Source organism: Centruroides vittatus, unplaced genomic scaffold (assembly GCF_030686945.1).
Source record: "Centruroides vittatus isolate TY-2023 unplaced genomic scaffold, ASM3068694v2 contig_19, whole genome shotgun sequence".
Classification (NCBI taxonomy): domain Eukaryota; kingdom Metazoa; phylum Arthropoda; class Arachnida; order Scorpiones; family Buthidae; genus Centruroides; species Centruroides vittatus.
In genome coordinates, this window is record NW_027121169.1 from 2,805,407 (window position 1) to 2,818,841 (window position 13,435).

Sequence of the window (13,435 nt, forward strand, 5' to 3'; positions counted from 1 at the left end):
CTACAACAGTTGCATCTGTGTTGAACCTGTACAGACATTTCACTTGTGGCTATTCTCTAAACAACACAGTATAACAACTATTTACATTTTATTATGTATTATAAGTAATCCAGAGATGATTTTAAAGTACATAGGAGGATGTGCATAGATTATATGTAAATACTATGTCAATTTATACCGTATCTTCAGGGAATGTCAACCATGTCAGTCTTTCCGGGAGACCATAAAATCAGATATTTCCATATGGTAAAAATCAGCGTGCTGTTTTAAGTGAGGTTATACGTTCCTCTTTAGAGGGTTCATCAAAAAACCTAACGAGTTTTTATTCTAAAACTGTAAAACTGTCAGCATTATATCAAAAACTACAAATATATGTTTAATTTCTTCATTCTGTCTTCTTTCTAATAATGTAAAATACTCATGGTATGACAAAAGTGCTTTTTTTACATTTATTTTATTGTAATTCAATTTAAAAATGCAAAAATAAACATATTAAATTTCAAAAACTGGCAGTAAATTATCTCTAGTTACACCAATTAACATTCACTTTGTGTGAAATTTGAGATGAAGGTATTATTTTTAAGGTCAGGGTAAATGGCAAGTGCAGCCCACACTAACTAACTTCTACTATTACTAATGTCAATAAGCCGTTAATCATTTTATTGTCTTGTAAATGAAAACTCTCTTCCTGATTTTAAGTCAGTCAGATTATAATGTTTTATTATTTTATTGTAATCAGAAGAATGTTTTCTTTAACATTTAATAAACAACTAATTTTATTAGATCTGATTAATTTTATTTTTTAGTCACAGTTTAACAGGTATGCTGGTAATCGCAGGGTTTCAGGCATGCTGGTCTACCCTGGTTATATGCAGCATGCTGATCATTACACGAAAATATGGTATAAGACAGGGGTGGCCAACAAGTCGATCGCCAAGCCAACTTTGGTCGATCGCTCGCGATGTCTTGACTTAATGTATTATATTTGTAACCGAACACAACAGTATGCATGCAGTTATGACTCGACTCATAAGCAGTGCACCACGTACTGAAACACAGTGTATAAACATAGTATGTATTTCACACCTCCCCCTCCCCACTTACACTATGCCTATGACAACAAGTCGATCGCAACGCATTTTTAAAATAAAAAGTAGATCTTATGTATACAAAAGTTGGCCACCCCTGGTATAAGACACTGAAGCATCTGCAGGCTTTAGTATCCGTGAGGTCCTAGACCCAATTCCTTGCAGATATCAACTGTAAAACTAGTTATGATCATGGGTTTACATTTTCTTATAATTTTTTATATTGATACATAAATACAAAAATATAAATATAAACTTTCATCATTCAGAACACTGATTAGAAAAGCCCTTTTGTATTGTTCAAATATACAGGACCACTTAAAAAAAATCAATAGAATTAAAGGAATTGCAACCACATTAGGATATGAAACTTTCACTATAGGACTCATCAGGGGTTATGAAGGAAATAAAGATAAAGCTCTAAAAAACATCAATAAAATCAATAAATTTACATATAACAAAATGTTTGTGAGTCATTATAAATAAGCTGGAAACTTACTGAGGAAGGATAAAGACAAAATAAGGAAAGAAAAATCTAGAATATACAAAATACCCTATGAAAACTAAGATAGAGATCAAGAAAGTTTACATTGGGGTTACAAAATGAAATCTCTTTGTGCATCTCAAGAAACACAAATACAACATGGAATAAAGCCAGAGTAATACAGTTTTTGCTGCAATGGCACAAGTGCCATTGCCACTAAAACTGCTCAGTTATAAAGTGGGATAAAGCAAAGCATTATTAAACAGTACATTCTTTATCAATTGCAGTGGAAATGGAAAAAACAGTTATATATATATATATATATAAAAGCTACCAGATGAGGTCAGCATTGCTCAGGCAAAAAGTAACAATAGCAAATATTAAGATTATTAGATTATAGTCAATCTTACACATATTCACCAGGTGCAAGAATTAGATCCCTCCTCTTCCAAGACTGAATTTTTAGATGGGTCTAAAAATATGTTCAATTTCCTGCAAAAATGCAAAAATCCACATCTAAAATAGTATGTATCTAATAGTAAAAGCTGAGTTCTTTACGGTAACATTTAACCCTCTCCCTCTCCCCACGGGAAAGAGGGAATTTCAAAAAATCCCTTTTTAGCATGCATTCTCATGACATATCCTAACCATGTACCAAATTTCAACTTTCAACTCCTAACTGTTTGGGCTCTGCGCTTATTATTACTATCAACCCATCTCGATTATATTATAAAAAGCAACATTAAACAACAGTGCCTAAATGCTAGGGATGCAAACACATTACCTACCGCTTGGAAATATCCAATAGAAAAAAGATTAGGACATAAAAGTCCCTGATTTATATGTTCCCCTATAATCAACTTTAACTTTATTTAACTTGTATTTTATATTTTTATTTGTACAGTATTTTGTTAACCTTATTTTTCTTAATTTATTTACTTGTTTAATTCGTGTAATTTTAAACCGGTATTTAGAACACTTGAAATGTAAAAATTTAAAAATTGAATGTTCGATTTGTGAACTTGTGTTTAAACTTAATTAAAAACCTGATAATGGCCTATGATAGTAGGTTAAAAATGATAGTGAATAAAGAATTCTTTCAGCAAAAAGCTCAAGTATAGTATTAAGATTGTTGTTGTTGTTGTTGTTGTTGTTATTATTGAAACACACCACCTAACAGCCAAAACAGGTGGATTAGAACACGTGTTAATTTTGAATTTAACATCGTTAAGCATCGAATCTTTAAAAAATTAGCAAAGTAACTAAGTATTCAGTTTTCAATTAAACAAGAACACATTTAACTTACATTTATTATATTGAAAATGACATCCACGCCGAATATTACGTTTAAAATTTCCGCATTTGTTACAACTGTTCGATTTCATTATAGCACCACCTATCGGATATTTTTAATACTATGGCACATAGTTGCCAGATTGGGCTACATTTTAAGTGCCCTCGCTACAAAAATTTTAAATTGGGCGACACGCTACTTTTTGGGCTAGTAATAATTTCCTTCAGGCTACAATTCTTAAAAATACGCTGCTTTCATATATAAAATCGCACGATATTTATTGTATCATACAAAACTAATAGAGTTTTATTTAATTTCATTACACTTAATTGTATAAATAAAGTTGCGACGTTTAACAAAGATAAAGATACTTTGCTTCCGTTTTCTATCCGTCGTTCGCTCCAGTAATCCACAATTCATTGCCACTAACACTGCTAATTTTATTAATTTTTTTCCTCTCATATATCTATCAATATGCGCCTATTTTTAATTCTTTTTTTAAAACGAAAATATGCTACTCACAAATTTATTTGTACTTTTACTTCGTTTTCCTGTTTTTTCCCGCTTGATTTCTTGATTCTACTTCTGTTTTAGAACGTTCCTTTCTCTAATTTGACCATTTCACTATATTTTTAGTAGACGTTTCCTTTTTTTTTCTTTTTTAGGTATTCCTTGGAATACTTAAAAAAAGGAAAAAAGGAAACGTCTACTAAAAATGTAGTGAATAGGCCCAGTGTTGCTCGGGCAAAAGTAACGACAGCGAAGATTAAGATTATTACATTATAGCCAATCTCATCTTTTTTCACAGAATGCAAGAATTAGGTTTCCCGGTTTCCAGACTAATTAGAGAATTTTTAGATGGATCTAAAAATACGTTGGATTTCCCGCAAATACGCATCTGCGCCTGTAAATATTGCACGTCGCTTTTTCTTAACACTTCCATTGTTAACATTTCCCTGGGTTCATAGCAGGACTCCATGATGGCCAATCAATTACATTAATTTTTTTCTCAGCAAACCAATTTTTAGTTGACTTTGATGCATGAATGGCAGCATTATCTTGTTAGAATTGCCAATTTTCTCTCCCAATACGTGATCCAAAAATTATTAAATTTTGATATTGTTGGAATCAACGATCGAAATTATTGTCAAATGTTATACGACATCGTTACGTATACAACGAATTGTGTCGCGATGTTTTGTAAACGTTATTCCGTTACGTAATAAAAGGTTGGTGACGCTGTTAACCCTTCGGGGACGGTGACCTCCGTTTCACATTCCCCTTTCCAGCGCTGACCTTCCGTGAGTCTTTCTTTCTTTTTTTTTTTTTTTTACTCTTTCCGCCCTGTGGGCACTAAGAGGGCCTCTTTTAGTAAGCCCATTATGGGTTCGGCCAGGCCCACAATGGGGCGACCGGGTGGTGAGGGATGGGGCCCGACATATCCGAACGGACCACCCCCCGAAAAATACCTGGGGATTATTCGACCCGTTCGGATTCGATCCCGGATCCCCCAGAGCGGTAGGCTGCCACCTTTCACCGCTCGCCATCCGGCCGTCGACCTTCCGTGAGTCAAGACAGTGTAATCTTTGTTGTATAAACAGTTACGCGAGTCTAACTAGTTTTTACTAATCTCTCCGACAGTCTCTAAACTAGTCTAACAGATACAACAGTTCTTGATACAGTGTAAACTGAGAGGCCTTAAAACTGAAAACAAAAGTCGCAGTCGCTAAGTTTCTAAGTTCAAAAAATGAATCGCCGCGCCTGCGAATGACTCGCTTTGATTTAGAGAAAATTGATGCAGATACACCGAATGCCCATATATATATATATATTACAAACTCATTTCATTAGTAAAAGTGCATAGTTGCAAAATAATTCATTTTATTGTTTGGGCTACAAACGGTTCAAATCCGCTACTTTTGGAGCACAACTACGCTACTTTTTAACCTTCAGATCTGGCAACTATGCTATGGCACACACTTTATATCTCCGAGAACCATTTATTGCTTTAACAAACATTTTCAACCCGATTAACAGGTTGTCGTCAGGTATTTTCAATTCTCTGGAACGTTTTTATGGTGGTTTTATATTCGAACGATTATGCGAACAGAAATTCAAATTTATAAATGTTCGAACACTTCGTCCAAATATCAAATATACCAAAAATGTAACAAACAGTGTATGTGAAATTGAACGAATTATAATAAACAGAATAAACTACAATTATACTAACACAATATACAGAACTATATCGACAGACTGCACGTTACTTATTGGATTTTACTGCGCTAGTTTTGATTATATATTTCCAGGCTGATGGTAATGTGACATCTTTGTGATTTAAACATTTGCCAGTAAGGCTAGATTTATATATTTCAAACTTTTCTAAAGTCATTGCTAAAGACGGTGAGCGCACCGGTTTAACAATTCTAGCCTCCTTCCTTCAACCACCGAACCATCTGTTTGTGTTACTGTAGAATAGTGCCCTTTGTTTACATCGTACATATGTTCCTTAAACCTCTTGCTGAGGCTCCTGTTGGTGACACCTACATACTCCTTGATCAGTCCTAATTGGTCATTTTTATATGGTCTCTTGTATACCCCAGATTGTTCTTCCCTCTTGATCGTATTTTTGTCATTTCTAAGCATAAACCGCGGGAGCTTTTTTGTAAAGTAATCTTGTGTTCTTGTAGTCCGCAATTTCTTTCATGATATTGGACATGTCTCTGTTGTAAGTAAACTTCTAACTAGAGCCCTTCTAACTAGAGCTCTAAATGCTGACAGCCCAATGCCATTCGGCCCAACCACGAAATTCGATTGGAAGGAATCACTCAACACAATTAACCACACTTAAACATTTATTATACGGCGCGAAAGTTCGTACAGTACGTTACACATCGAAAACAGTGTATTCGTGGTTATGTGCGTTATCATTGCAGGGAGAGAGTTTACAAATTTCGGTACCTTACGAATCTGAACTAGAGGATTACTGAAATGCAACGTCGAGGAGCACAGGTAATCAGTCTTTGACGTCAATTAACAGTTTTCGTTGAGACCAGGCTTCGGTTGTTAGAGAGAACCAGAAGGGCGTCGAGAAATCCGAAGAACATACACACTGAAATCTAAAGGAGGCGCCGAAACGAAACTACAGAGAGGTAATAGCACACGGACACAGATCTTAAAAGCTTGAAGGACGGGCGGCGACTTTAAAATCGGCAGTATTCAAAAATGCAAATTTCCCAGAGATGACTAAGAGTCGAGGGAAAAGTGTCATAAAGTGTCACAATCAACTCTGAAAAAGCGTAAGTTAAGACTCACTTGTCAGATCAGATATCATCATTGGGCTGTTTTTCTTTGCTTAGTTCGATTCCCAGAAATTTACTTTTTTCATTTCAAAATATTTTGCAATATCTTTTGTTTTTTCCAGTTTCTTTATCCTAAATATATTTTACACAAGCACAAGCTCAAACACTCAATTCGTTCTGATTTTTGTTTTCAGTCCTCTCATCCGGCACTCCCAAAGCCACATATGCGGCAGTCAAATGGCCAAAACGATTAAGACGTCAGCCTACCGCTTTGTGAAACCCAGGATCGAATCTAGGTGGTACAAGTCCCAGAAATTTTTCGGGAATGGTCCGACCGGATATGTCCCGTTCCTAACTACCCGGCCGCCCCATTGTGGACCTGGACGAGTCCATAAAGGGCTTGTTGAAGAAAACACTTTTCGTGTCCAGAGGGCTGAAAGAATTTAAAAGAAAACTATATTTGTGATACATACTAATACATCTTCATTATTAGTTGGTAGAAACAGATTATAACTTTCACACTCAAAAAATATTAAAAAATAACTATAAATTTTAACTTTTGCCATATATGTTGTATCCATGTTGTCATCCGATCCTACTGATCTTTAGAACTAAGCAGACAAACACGAACAGTAACAAAAAAACTTTATTAAAAAGGTGAGAACTGTCACCGACATCCTCGGCCAACATCCAGGCAAAAACCCCGCGAACTTTCGCGCCTCTTTTTTACAGTTGCCAGCCAACATCTCGTTGGCAAGTGTTGCCAGGCAGTGTTCGGGATCTCTGGCGCTGGCGTGGCGGCCACGATGTAAAAGATGTAAGGTCGCCGACTTCCAGGGGAAAACAGTTAATCACGCGTCAGAAAAACCTAGGGTCGAAATCGTGTGTGGGTGGTGGCGGTAGGAGACAAAGATAACAAGTGTCTTACACAAAACCGTTTATTCTAACTACTAAGTTAACTTACATATAATTGCAGTACAACACGATCTAGATCGTTAGCGTAGCGTTGTTGCGGTGACGTTGGGAACGTTCCGGGCCTTCCTTGGTCAATTCCGGAGAGACAGTCTCTGGGCGCTGATGGACGATGAGGTATGGTCCCGTTGCAGATGAGAGGGAATCTTGTTTCGTTTCCCGTGATCTCCGGATCGTCTTGACCTGGGTAGACTCGACTGGAGATGCACCCTCTGCAGAAGAACCGTCGCACTTCTTTTCCAAATGGCCGAAGGAGGATCGACTCTCCTGACCTCGCAACTCGGGAGTTTTATTCTCTTTTCCCTCTTGAATCTCACCCTTTTGATTGGTTCTATTCCTCCTGTCCCTTACCCCGATTGGTCATTTCTTTTGTTTTTATGCGAAACCGGAGACCGATCTGGGTCGGGAGAGTTCCGAGAGGTGTTGACGGAGTCTTTGAAGTTCGTGCTCGTATATTCCGCCGATATGGCCCTCTCTTTGACGTTTTTGACCTCACGCGGTCCGCCAGATGCTTTGGTGGCCATTTACCCCCCTTTGTTTCCCGTTTCTGACACTCGTACACGAGCACCTGGACAAAGCTCCCTCTCTCTCGGTTGACATCCCCTCGGTCGTTCATTATCGTGTGGCGTTTGTTTTAGGATAAGTTTTGGGAGAGTTTCTTTCGTGTCTGGTTTACATCACCAACACGTGTTCCTGACACGATTTGACTCTCGAAACTTCCCGACTTCGGAACTTCATAATTATTCACCATTTTTACGCGTTTTTGCGATCCCTACAAAGATATTTGAATCAGAATACGTTATCCGGATGGTATCGTGGAAGCGAGATGCATTCCCATTAGAGGAGCAAGTTTGTGACGACTCTGCAATTGGATAATCTTGAGTTAAGCGAGTATCAATTACAATATGTTGAAGGTATCACGTAGTGCAAACTCAGTAAGATCATTCATTAAATCAATTTATAACGCACACATCTTCAGAACCATTGTATCGAAGTCCACCCTCGCGATGAACGCAAGTAACGCAAGCTGGGATTTCTAATCATCTCGAGTTACGATCCCAACTTTATAAAATTCTGTCCTGAGAGCAAGGGCGGATTTAAGTTTCTCGGGTTTATTGAAGTCCCATTTTTTTGTTAGATTAAGAATAAAACAAATAATGCTATAAATTATCATCATTATTATATTATTAATATTAACTATTTTTTTACTATACGATAAGTACTTTTTCATTGTTAATGAAAAAGTATTAAAAATGTATGATAATAATTCAATTTTTGTGGATCCTTAACACTTGGGGGCCCAGGGCTTAAACCCTAGGCTCCCAAGTGTCAAGGGCCTATTAGTCCCTATGTAGATTCGCCCCTGCCCGAGAGCATTCAGAGGGCTTTTTTCATATGCCCAATGAATTTGGCCAGACCTATAATAAGGCTAATGTAAGACGAGCGTGAAAGCCGCCGGACGCTATTTTTTTCAATTTACGGTAGGCTTCGAGTGCATCTCTCAGCGTGCAACAATCACGTTTCGTCACGAAATTATGGTGGACGATCCAGCGGCCCGTCCGTGCAGCGCACCGTCACTTTTTTGCGTCCGCGTCCCTTTGATCGCTCCCACATATTTTTTGCAATCCCGTACCGTCCGTCAAAAACGACGGACGGTATGGGATTCTCGCCTGACATTAACCTATAGACAGTCAATTGATGACATCTGTGTCAGCTCACTTGTGAAAGTTTCTGTGTCAACTCGGACGTGAAGCCAGGTTTTTAAGAAGACAAGCTGGTTTTTATTTTATTTATTTTAAAGCTACTTTCACCCTATTGGCAATTAAGTCTTTTTTTATGCATTTATGGACCCAAATTGGAGCGGCTAATTTTTTAAAATTCTTCCCGCCCTGTGGTATTAAGAGAACCATTTTAGCAAGCCCATTTTCGGTTCGGTCAAGCTCACAATGGGATAGACGTGGTCCGACATATTCGGACGGACCACTCTCCAAAAATTTCTGTGGATTTTTGATCCTGGGTCTTCCAGAGTAATAAGTTGCCATCTTAACAGTTTGGCCTTCCGGGTGTCCGGAAAGGCAGAAACCTTATAGAAAAAGGCGACACGCTTTCACGTTGCCACCACATCGGACATAAATTTGAAAATTTTTAAAAAGCACTCTTAGTTAAATAAAAATTACTTATTATTGATTACATATATAAAATATACACAACGTATTATACATAAAACTACTTAACGTATAATTAACATAATTAAATTTCATTGCGCTAAATTCGTTGCGTAAGAACGCGTTTGTAACGAGAGTCGCTGCACAGCAATGCTCTCTATCTACAAGAAACAAAAATGGCGGTTGCCCGGTACGTCAGTCCCGAAATCTATAAAAATTGGGAAAAAGGAAACAAAAACGATTTGTAAGTGTATTATATATTTATTTATTACATTGGAAAGATGTCAATTATCGATTCGTAGCTTAGAATTATTACATTACAAGGCGTTTATTAAAATCGAATCTCTCACGTCCTCAAGCTCAAGTTTCTTTCCTTATTTACTTTCAATTTGTATTTTGTTTGTTTTGATCATCGACAAATCGATTTCCATTTAAATTTCCTATTTTTTTTTTTTCTTTGTGTAAACCCAAATGTCATATCAAATCTATATAGGGCCTATAAATTAATAAAAACATTTTACATTTTATAAGTTTTTTGTAACATTACTTTAATTCATTGTGATAAATAATTAGTTTATTATAAAATATATATATATATATATATATATATATATATTTAACTATAAATATATATATATATATATATTTATATAAAACATATATATATATATATATATATATATATAGTTTTATATAAGTATATATATATAACTATATATATATATAAAACTATTTACTGTACTTTAAAATGTATATAATTTATTATATTGACATTCAGCCAGATATGTAGTAAGATGTCAACCTATTGGCATTAGGGATGTGGGTTTAGTCCTGATCTGGATTCCAAAATGTAATTTAGATAATACTGCTTGGGATGTTTTTATTCCTCCTTACCAGCTGATCTCATTGTGAGTTGGGGTGCTTGTAATGGACATACAGCCTTTATATGCTAGTAACTGTCGTCATCATTGTTATCATTATCCTTCCAGGAAATAGACCTAGTGACCTGGTCTGATCTCTCTGTCTCTTGTTTGGTCTTTTTTCCTCTTATTGGATGGTTTTGTAAAATTTTGTTAAATAAATCTATTTGTTCTTTACACTCTTTTCATCTATATCTATTATCTTTTCATATCTAGATGAAACATAATTTTATTAAAAATATATTTCTCTTTGATTTTATTTTATGTCCAGATATAATGTGTCGTATATTAGGTTGTCAGGTGCATAATGTAGTGTAATATATGCGGTTATCTTATAGCGTGTTTTTATAAAGCTTGGCTGGGCTGCAAAAATGTGCAATAGTAGGGACTGGTTTATGTAGTGAAGAAAACATACTGTTCGATAAATCTATGACAAGGTCATTGTGTGTTACCACAAAGGGACTCTTTAACTTTTCAAAACTTCCAGAGCCCTAACTGTGTACCATGTTTTACCTGGCCAAGATATTCGTGTTTTTCGTGAACTATAGAAGGCACTGTACTAATACAAACTGGCTACTTTATCTGGGTACTACTAATCAACATAAAATTAATCATATATTACTGTCTGATACAATGATATATGTTGCTTGTAGCTGTTTATTGAGATATTTTATAGGAGGAGATTAATTATTATTCTCTTGTAGCTGTTTGTCTTGACAAACAGCTATAAGAGCATATAAAATTACTTGTCCTGCTATTAATGAATTGCCCCGCTATCAAGTATTGTTAGCAGGACATGTCATTTTATATGGTATTATCAAAATAAATGAGCAAGATCGTTTTGTACATATTTGTGCTTTTTGTGTTCAAACATCAGCTTTGACATTGTCCTGCAAACATAACTGGCATTTTAAACTTTAAGGAAAAAATCTTATAACATTGACAGTATAACTTGTTTATGTAAAGATGAACAATTGGAAAACTTTTTCACTAATTCTTAACAGTTGAATTCACTTTCCAGTTACACTTATGAGTTTCCCCAAATTCTTATTTCTGAATAATCATCTGTTTTTCATGTAGGAATGGATTAAAACCTATATCGGGCTTTGTGTGGCTTTGGAATTTCAATTTGAAACACAATAGAAAGCTGTGCTTTTCCTATTACTATTCATCTTTACTGCTGACAATACACAAGAATAATTCAAATGATCCAGATAAAATAGTTTTGTTTTTAAACACCAGAGGGTGAGCATCCAGTGAAAAATGCCAATATAAAATGATCTGTAAGTTGTACATTGACACATGTTACAATTATAGATGAGTTTTAAGTATAATGTAGTTGTGTGAAGAATCTTTGTATTGTATTAAGGGATTTAACATAATTATTAATAAACATGCCAGTTTATTAAAATCATGCATTGATAGCAATTCTGAATTTAAGTTTTTATGCTTCAATCTTACTTTCCTCTCAATGTGACTTGCAGTTCACCAAGATAACTTTCTGTTTTATATTAAGAAAATTGATGTTAGATCAATAGTGAGAGTGAATAAATCTATTGGAATTTGACTGTAAATGAATCTATTTTCAAAAAAGTATGACAGATAGATGTTAAAAAAGGAACAATTTTTTCTTCTGAACAGTTAGTATATTTGATGTATTTACATTATATGCAAGTATTAGTTTAAAAACGTTTCATGTATTTTTACTTATTTAGTATATTCTATTGATATTCTTTGATGAAAGAATAGATTATAACAAATGCAATTACAGTTTATAACTCATATGATAGTAGTTATATATTATGAAATAATATATCCATATAATGAATTCTAGTATATCAATGAATTTTGATACACATGCCATGCTGTGCCTGATTGGAAACTGACTACATAATTCTATTTAGAAACCACAATGTTAGTCTTATAACTATAGAAATTAGTAATAATTTTGAAATCAATGTTGAAATTGGACTATAAACTAGCTTTAAACAATTTCATTTCTTAGTTTTCAGTTAAATTATTATAGCTTTTAATATCTGTATCAAGCTTTGAAGATTTTATCTTTAATTTATATAAATTTATTAAATTTTCATATTAGAAAGAAAGAATTAGGATTTAAACTGATTGAATTTTCTGTAGAAATCTGTATTGATTGCATTTTGGTCAATGATCAATCTGTTACTACTATCATCATATTTAGAACCAACTGATTGGCATAACTAACTTAGAGAGATTTATAATATATTGTATCATCCATCTGAATTCAGACACTCCTGAAACCTTTAAAAACAGCAAAAACAATTTAATTACAAACAGTTTTGTCTTTAAAAACGACCAAAAATGTTTTTAATTAAATTGTGTTTTTGTTGTTTTTAAACATTTCAGGAGTCTGAATTTTCGTATTTGCAGTTTATATTTTTACATCCATCTAAAAAAGCCAATAAGTAATATAAAAAACATTTTTTTTAAATGGCATATATTGTCGGCACAAGAATGAAATTCTGAGTTTTGAATTTTTTTGTGAAGTGGAAAAGGCTCTTTTTATAAGAGCCCTGAAAGCAGCTGACTTGTATGCAAGTGACATGAAATGAAAGTGGAATAAAAAAGTGGTGAGAAACAGTTTAATTTTGTGTACAATTTGTGAACTTGCATTTTGATGATTAGAGCAGAAAGTGTTTCTGGCCTTTGATGACCACATCCTCTTTCATTCCAGATAGGTTGATGATATTTTGATTGTATGATCTTGTAACCAAAATGTATATATGGTAAGCTGTAAAACTCTATTGTTAATTTGATCACTTGATAATATCAACAATCCCTAGTAATGGCTTTGTAGACACTTGCTCATTACTAGGTTATACCAACCATTATTAGCATGATTGTTTTTGTTTTTTTTTTCCTAATCGATAGCATTCTAATGAGGATATGTTTGTTTAAATGTTTGCAGGATATATAACAACATCTTTAACATTAGAAAAATGATTATATCACTTACCTAAATGAAAGGAAAAGCATATCTGGATAGCAAAATTAAAATTTTCATTTCATGTAATAATTAAACTTGCATACATTCGTTTAATACAGTTATAACACAATTGAACAATACAACTAATAAAAATTCTGGAATGCAGGATATTAACAATTTAGGATTTTTTGTTGCTGTTACCCAAAGTTCATATATGTAAAAAACATGCAACAAAAAATAAC

At 34.4% G+C, this 13,435-nt stretch overlaps 2 protein-coding genes across 6 annotated transcripts in view; one reads left to right on the forward strand and one right to left on the reverse strand.

Annotated features, from left to right (window-relative positions):
- LOC136970150 (germ cell nuclear acidic protein-like) overlaps positions 1 to 2,967 on the reverse strand; it is a 44,005-nt gene extending 41,038 nt beyond the window's left edge. For all 5 annotated transcript variants that reach the window (XM_067264553.1, XM_067264552.1, XM_067264551.1 and 2 more), the window contains exon 1: positions 2,879 to 2,967. The gene's annotated coding sequence lies outside the window, so the exon portion shown is untranslated. The remainder of the gene's footprint in view (positions 1 to 2,878) is intronic.
- Positions 2,968 to 9,418: 6,451 nt separating this feature from the next.
- Positions 9,419 to 13,435, forward strand: part of tho2 (THO complex subunit 2-like protein) — a 220,185-nt gene continuing 216,168 nt past the window's right edge. The window contains exon 1 of the mRNA XM_067264536.1: positions 9,419 to 9,552. Within this exon, the coding sequence (XP_067120637.1) occupies positions 9,485 to 9,552 (68 nt within the window). The 5' untranslated portion in view covers positions 9,419 to 9,484. The remainder of the gene's footprint in view (positions 9,553 to 13,435) is intronic.